This window comes from Taudactylus pleione, unplaced genomic scaffold (assembly GCF_031769625.1).
Source record: "Taudactylus pleione unplaced genomic scaffold, aTauple2 ptg000006l, whole genome shotgun sequence".
NCBI lineage: Eukaryota > Metazoa > Chordata > Amphibia > Anura > Myobatrachidae > Taudactylus > Taudactylus pleione.
Genome location: NW_028284409.1, coordinates 13784999 through 13793356, shown reverse-complemented (window position 1 = coordinate 13793356; position 8358 = coordinate 13784999). Strand labels below are relative to the sequence as shown.

Here is an 8358-nt window from a genome sequence, read left to right as displayed (position 1 = left end):
AACAGGCGCCTGTCAGGGGCACTGCGCCCAAATCTGGGAGTCCCAGCGGTGCGCCAGACTCAGGGTTAACCTGTATATAAGTAGTGCTCTTCATGACTGACAATAAGTTAAATTTTCATCTATGGAAACTGAAAATGTTGTTTTTAAGTATTAAATAATTGTGTTAATACTAGTTAGCTTTTGCTATAAACCAAACTCTGCCATTACAGTCCAGGTTTTAAGGATATCCATGCTTGAACACAGGTGACTTAATTAGTACCTCAGTCAGTTTGTTTGATTTAATCATCTGGACTCAAGCATGGATAGCCTTAAAACATGACTGTAATGGCAGAGTTTGGGAAACTGCTATAAAGTATGCCTGTTCCCAGATCAGAGGGCTGCATTGTGCCGGGCTGAGAGTGAGTGAGTGACTGCTGTGAGAGTGCAACTGGGTGAAACCAGGGAGTGGTGTAACCTGAGCTTAGGTTTGTTTACCAGCTACAGAGTGAGGAGGGGAGAAGTGGCAGAGACAGCAGCCAAAGTCATAACAAGCTTAGTCGCCCCACCCCTGATATAACAGGTCCGTGCAGCCCTGTGTGAGTCACGGCACATGTATAAGGTGCGGCTGGCCAGCAGTAACCGGCCCTGCCTATCCGATTCCCCAGTAAGAGCACTTTCCTGAGAGCCGTGCGCAGCCATACAGCAGCTCTGACACACTATCGCCCACCGGCCAGTGTACAGTAGCTTGTTTTACTCGGACCAGACATCTGCAACATGTTCAAGTGCGGCATCGCCTATCCCAGGTGTAAATGGATCCTGCCCCTGCTCCTGCTATTCGCAATCATCTTCGATATAATCGCCCTGGCCGGCAAGGGCTGGGTGGAGACGGAGTCCGGCAGGGAGTATGCCTCTCTCTGGGAGGCGTGCAGGGTGAACGCTGAAACCTGTACTTCCATCCAGGATTACGGTAAGTTCTACCCGGCGTGGTCAGTGCAGGATAGTAAGCAAAATATCGGGGAGAGTGCAGGTGACAGGTGGCTGCATAGTGCATACCATTACTCGGGTTAGGGGTGTAACATAGAAAATACTTTAAAAAAAAAATATTAATTTACGCATTTTTTTTTCCGTTTATGTTGAGGTAGTAGCACAAATCCGAGGCACCCCCATTTCCAGGCCTATGTGCAGCAGCCTTGGCTGAAGAGTAGTGTGTGGGGAGGGACATTGGAATGGAGAGCAAAGATCAGTGTTCTGTAGACAGTACAGATGGAACAGTCCTATCAGAATCAGACCTGATGTGTAAGCAACAGTGTAGAAGCGTTTGTTTCGGGTATTTATCAAGCTGTTTGTTACATAAAAATATGCAGGAACTTCAGTTAGTTAATTAGCACTGCAGATCAGTCCCCATTATTCTCAATGGAGACTACGATCTGACCCCTGATGTACAAAACTCCGATAAGCAAAGCTTTATGTAATTTACTTATTTATTAACAGTTTCTTGTATAGCGCAGCATATTCTGTTGCGCTTTACAATTGGAAACATTTATAGAACAAAACAGGGTGATAACAGACAGACATAGAGAGGACCCTGCTTGCAAGCTTTCAATCTATAGGGCAAGCTTACTATCTTCAGATGGTGTAAGCCTGTGGAGGCTCCAGGTGCAGGAGAGAGATCTTTCTATCTGTCTCGCAGCGCCCGGCCTGCCCCGGAAGCTGATGCTGTGCGCATGCGCAGTGTCGGCTTCCCCCGGAGAAGTCTTTCACTGCAGTGAAAGACTTCTACAATTTGCCGGAGCTATAACTTGCAGGGACAGTGGTTACTGTAACCGCTGTCCCTGCGAGTTCCCCTTTGTTCATAGTGGATATATTTTAATTAAAAATGAAAATATCCTTGGCGAAATGGATAATGATGATCGCGGCTGGTCTGTGATTATTAATACATAGGCCCAATGTTTCTATAATTTTATTATAACTGTATAAAATGTAAATATAATCAGTCTCTAAATCCAGCTCTATACAGTTGGGGAAATGACACTAATGATTTATTACATGAACTAGACCAGTCATGATTGCATGCACATAGTTTAACCAACACATTTCTATTGCTAAATGTAATAGTAATCTGATTCCAGAAGCACTGAGGGGGTCTGTGTACTAATAAACGTGAAACTGCCGCGATTGTTAAGGGTCCATATCGCAGGGGATATTTTCATTTTTAAAGAAAATATACCTGTCATGTGCATAGGGGAACTCATGCTGTCTTTGCGAGTTATATTCCTGGTAAATTGTAAAAGTCTTTCACGTGTGTGAGAGACTTCTCCTGTAGAAGCTGACACTGGGCCTGATTCAGACCCTGTCGCCAGCGCTGAGCGCTCGCAACCGGGTCGATGGTGGCCCAGAGCTAATGCGCACGACGGAGCCGGCTCCGTCGTGCGCATGTGCGAGACCCAGATAGCGACGGGCAATCCGTCGCTCTGGGTCTCGTACCAAAGGGGGCGTGCTGTCGATGTTGAGTGACAGCATGCCCCCTTTGGTGGGCGGGCTGGGTGAGTGGCTGCCCAAACAGAGGCGTTCCCATGTGAACGCCTCCGTTTGGGGGCGGCCCCACTGACATCACGAGTGATGTCAGTGGGAGAGATTTCGGCTCTGTTAGAGCCGAAATTTCTCTGGGGCTTGCGGCAATGAGACCCTACCACAAGGGTCTCGTCGCAAGCCCGATGGTCGCGATGGTCTTGACCATTGCGACCATCTTCCTGGCCGCTCGCTATAACTGTGGGTGTTCACCCACAGCTATGCGAGCGGCCAGGAGGCCGTTCTACCAAAAAAAAAAAAAAAACTCGGCCCAGATTCACAGCGAGCGCTCTGTCAGAGCGTTCAGCTCTGAATCAGGGCCACTGTGCGTGCGGACGATGCGATGGAGAGTCTCTCTCCTGACCCTCCATAGGCTTACAACAGTATACACCATCTGAAGATGGTGTAAACTACCAGGGCCAAACTCCGAAAAGCTTTGCTCTTAGAAGTTTGGCACATAGGGGTGAGATCATCGTCCCCGTTGATAATAATGGGGACTGCAATCTGCAGTGTTAATTAGCACATTGCCAGAGATTTCTGTGAAGTTTCTACACAATTATATATAAGAAAAAGCTTGATACGGTATTAAGTCAGCATCTGGATAGGTCAGAATGCCGACAACTTCTAACGGTATGTATGAGGATTATGGTTGGGCTGCGGGAGGGGTGGATTAGGGTAAGGTTTAAGCAGCGTATCCACTAGACGATATGCTCCAAAAGCGACATCCTCTAGTGTTTCCCCAGCAGTGATGTGCTCAATGGCGTTAATGTGATGTGCTCAATGGCGTTAATGTGATGTGCTCAATGCCGTTAACGACATTGAGCACCCATACTGAACGATATCATTCACGATCTCATTCAGTGACGTCACCATCCCTCATCCCCGTACTTGCAGAACCTCACAATATAGTCAGGTTGCCCTACAAGTATGGGCAATGAAAGATGATGTCAACGACCAGAGGGAACGTGCACCGCTTGTCGTTGACAGCATATTCACTGGACGATATTGTGGACATTATCGTACAATTTTTTGTCTAGTGGATACGCTGCTTTATGGTGCATACACACGATCAGATTTTTCCTTCAGATATGAACGATAACGATTTAAAAATCGTTCAGTCGTTCATATCTGAAGGAAAATCTGACATATCTGACATGCCTGAACGATGGACGATCAACGATGCGCGTTCCCGTTTGTCAGATAACGATATCTGACATCTGATGGGTTTGCAGTCAGACTTGGACGATTCCATTCATTTTAATGCAGTCAAAAATCGTTCAAATCGTTCAAAACTTTGGTCAAATCGTTCAAATCGTTCAATCGTTCAGTCGTTCATCTGACAAATCTGACAAGTCTGACAAATCTGACCGTGTGTACGCTCCATTAGAGTTGTTGCATTTTCTTAGTTGCCTCTTAGTTGTGTTTATGTTGAGATACAATTATTTTAAAGAGATTGTATTGCTCTGTTATGAGCACAGTGTGTTTTTCACAGTCGGTTAGTGACAGGTTTTAATGTTTCTTGTAGGTAGTGTTTAATAGTTTAATTGTTCTTTGTTGCATATGGTAGGTACAATTATGATGACTAATACAGAAGTGAAAAAAAGGAGTTTGCCATAGTTCTAATTATTCTTTTTCATTGTACAAAGTAAAATGAAACCCTCTGATTGGGGTTTAGGGGTATAAGACTGCAATTTTTCTTTTCAGTAGTTGTCATAATGGTCTACAATTATCTATACACATTGTACAGAGTTCAAGAGGTGATGGGAACAAAAATGTGTTTAAAGTTGGTGTTGTGAGAGCAAGTGGTGTGTTGCCATGGTAATAATTTGACGGTCATGTTGCTTTTACTCCCTGGTGAGTGCAGCGCTGGGCAAATGCATAGAAGTAAAAGTCCTTGTAGAACTTGAGATGTTTGACTTTTTGTTTTTCAATTCATAAAGCTTAGCAAAATCTGTCTATTCTCGCCCATTTTTTTTAGCTAGATTTGTGCCTCTTTATAACCCTATCACTAAAGGTGCCTACACACTAGGCAATATTTTACACGAACCGCCCGATTCCGACGCATTGGAGCGAGAGATCGTGTAAAATGTCCTAATCGTGACTGTCAACTCACAATCACGCTGCCGATGCATGTACACCCGCTGGTTGTACAACGCATCTTCAGATTTTTCCTGCTGCAGGCAGGTTCTGACAATCTCAGTCACGATGCACTGGAAATAGTTAGGATGCACGATAGATCATGGATCTATTTGGACAGTTTTTAACACCAAATCGTGCCCACGACTGCCAGGGAGCTGCTGGGGAGAGTTCAAGGGAAAATCAGACACAATATCTCATCGTGACCACATCGTCTAGTGTGTAGACACCTTTACTTGTCTGAAATGCTCTTTCATCTACGTGTTGTTTCCAAAAATATCACTACCATGTTGTAGAACTACACAGTGATAGTGGTCTTGTATTTACAACACAATTGACATCAGGTGCTCTGTGAATCACTTATATAGGTGTAGTAAGGAAAATTGTGCACTCTTTGAATTTGAGATTTCGCTTAAGCTAGGGACACACTAGACAACTTGCAAATGATGCGATGTTGTCAACAATTTCCCTTGAACTCCCGGACAAACTATTCTGTGCATACACACTGTGTAATGTAACAAACTACCACACAAGATATCTTGCATCAGTTGGTGGTTAGATCGTTAACTATGTAATGTAACCATATTGCCTGGTAGTGCATACGTACTGCACGATCTGAGGGGAATAGTTAACGAGATTGACCTTCCTGCATGTAGAGAAGATCGTAAGATGCGACGGGAGTGTGCATAGTGTGTACACACTTGACGATTTCAGCGAATTGTCATTCCAATGCGTTGGAATCTGCCATATCGTTCAACATATCATGTAGTATTACAGTTTGGTAGGAATGGTGTAAGTAGTGTCTGTTTGTTTGGGGTTTTTTTTTCCCCTGATGCATAGGCCCCTAGACCTTTTGTCATTGCTACCACTTTTTTTTTTGTTTTGTTTAAATGCATTTTAAGCTTTAATGCAGCAAGCCAAAACTAAGCACCAGCTGGGATGGGAAATTTGACTGACAACAGCTGCAAAAATACTGAGTGCTTAATGTGGTCTGTGACCTAAGGCAGTTGAAGGTATAAAATTGAGCTATGCAGTTTTTAGTTGTTTGGAACACAATTCTATTTTGTTTAGTGCACAGTTTCTTCTTTAACATGTTTCTTATACTGTATGCAGACCGAGAGAGACTAATACAGCCATATTATGTAGGCAGGCTTTAGATGTTGTCACTAAAGGGCTTTGTGCAGTTTTGTTTCTTATTTAACACCCTGAAATTACGATCTCCAAATATAGTGCTGTATATGGAGCCAAACACTCATACATCTGTCTTCTGTCTGCCAGGGAGTCTGTAAGGATGTATATTAGTTCATGTCCCATAGTGCACCTCTTGTATATCAGTGTAACAAAGAATATCACGTTTTCTGATATTCTTTGTCACACTAACGTCTGCAAAATGTTTTCTTTGTTTCAGTTGTTCCTGTCTATTTTATTGGATTCTGTGCAATTGTTTGTCTTTTAACCATATGTAAAAAGCCATTAGAATATGTTTTCAATATGTTATTGGTATGTTTAATTTATTCTTCCCAATCCCTACATTTTTTTTTTTTCATCCATCCATCCACTACATGGCCAAAAGTACACCCTTTCTAATTGGTGTGTTTGGCTATTTCTGCCACACTTATTGCAGCGGTTCCCAAACTTGGTCCTCAATGCACCCTAACAATCCAGATTTTAAGGATATCCATGCTTGACCACAGGTGATATCATCAGTACCTCAGTCAATTTGATTTAACCACCTGTGCTCAACCATGGATATCTCTAAAACCTGAACTTTTGGGGTGCCTTGAGGACCATGTTTGGCTTAATCGTACATAAAATCAAGCATACAGCAATCGCTATAATCAAACCTTAGCAATAGCCATGGTCATACTGAAGAGATCAGGGATTTTGAATATGGCACTGTCATAGGATGCCACCTCAACAAGCAGTCCATTTGGCAAACTTCTGCCCGGTTGGAGCTGTTCCTGTCCTCTGTAAGTGCTATTATTGTGAAATGGATATGACTAGTAGCAACAGCTCAGATGTGAAGCTGTAGGCCACACAAGCTCATAGCGCAGAACTGAGGAGCGCTGAAGCAGATAATACATTTGGGCCTGATTCAGGGATGGCCAGAATTGTAGAGCCGCACACAAGCAGCTTTTGCAATTCCATCCATCTTAATGCAAATGCAGAAGGTGGTGTCAGACACATTTGTGAGCACCGGTTTCTCCTTTGGTCAGGCTGTCGGAGCTGAAGTTTCCGCAACCTAACTGAGTGCTGGTCACTTCAGAGGCCAGGAATCTGCATCCGCCAACGCAGACCCTGGCCTCGTCCCTCCTGGAAAACTGGGTGACACACACACATTTCTGGGAACAATGACCTTAGTTTCAACATATAATAGAGTCTCCAATGCCTCTTCAGTCACTAGGGGTGGCCATACTTTTGGCCCTGTATAGTGTGTGTGTGTTTTTACAGGGAGCTTGGAAAGTCCCTCCGCAGTGACTGTGTGACAGAGGCAGCTCCAGAGGTGCGGCTGCAGTGCAGTCCAAAATTCAATTAGGGGAGCTACAACACCTGCCACCTCAAATGTTACCAAACATTGTTGACCAGGGCTAACTGGCAGTTTATGTGGCTCCCCTGTTTGAATTGAGAGACTTTCCAAACTCCCTGTGTATATATAGCAACTATCAACTATTTTGCTATGAATTGCACACAAAACAAGTCCCAAATCAATATTGGACAGTAAGAAATAATTTCTATTGCAACAATAGAAAAACTTTTTTCTTAAGTACCATTAAAATCTATCTGGTGCAGCTAAGTGGTACTCCGCTTTGCAGTCTTGTATGACAGCAGTAAGAGCATTCTTCCTATTTAACTAGCACAGTCCTGGGGGTAACTTTGCTTAAGGTCGGTTTTACTTCAAATACCGAAAACGACCAATATCTTCGTCTGAATATTGTAAAAAAAAAAAATCAGACTTTTTATCTGTGGGTTTTTAGTTTCAATTGAAACCCAACTTTGATCATTGTCAGTTGTTTTTGCAGCTCTAAATGCCTTTAGTTTTGATCTTTAAGCAAATAGAAATGAATAAATTAAGGCAGACCCGTGAAATGTCGACATTCTGAAAATGCTGACAGGGTGCCACAGATAGTTAGGCAGCTGGGAGAGATTTGGGTTAAACACTAAAGGGAGGATTAGGTATAGGATGTCATTGGTGTATCTATAATGGGTGCAGGGTATGCGGTGCACATGGGTCCAGGGGCTCCACACTGCACCCATGTTTAATAACTCTCGGGAGTCCAGTGTCAGCACTGCACAACCCATCAGTTTAAAAATGGGGCAGCTGCCATTTTTGTTTGGTTTGCGCATGTGTAGTAGAGAAGTCTCCAGTACCATGACTTGGGCACCATATAACCGGATGACCTGTGCATGCGCAGTAGACTCTTGCACAATGCCATAGTCTACTGCACCACAGAGAGTATGCACATGAGCCCTGTCTCTTAAACTGCCCTTGTAGGTGGGAGAATACGTACTGGAATGCTACGGCTAAGACCTCACCACCGCCAGGAACCGTAAGAAGACACTGGAGCCGTTGCTTGCACTGAGAGTAGGTGAGACGCCACTAGACCACCAGGGATGGTTTGTCAACAGCTTATCAAGTTGACCTATCATCCGTGCAGACATGATGGATGTCAACAT

At 43.8% G+C, this 8358-nt stretch overlaps 1 protein-coding gene across 1 annotated transcript in view; it reads left to right on the top strand.

Moving 5' to 3' along the window:
- The first annotated feature begins 411 nt into the window (after positions 1–411).
- Positions 412–8358, top strand: part of PERP (p53 apoptosis effector related to PMP22) — a 28869-nt gene continuing 20922 nt past the window's right edge. Inside the window, exon 1 of the mRNA XM_088453172.1 lies at positions 412–946. Coding sequence (XP_088309298.1) covers positions 754–946 — 193 coding nt within the window. The 5' untranslated portion in view covers positions 412–753. The remainder of the gene's footprint in view (positions 947–8358) is intronic.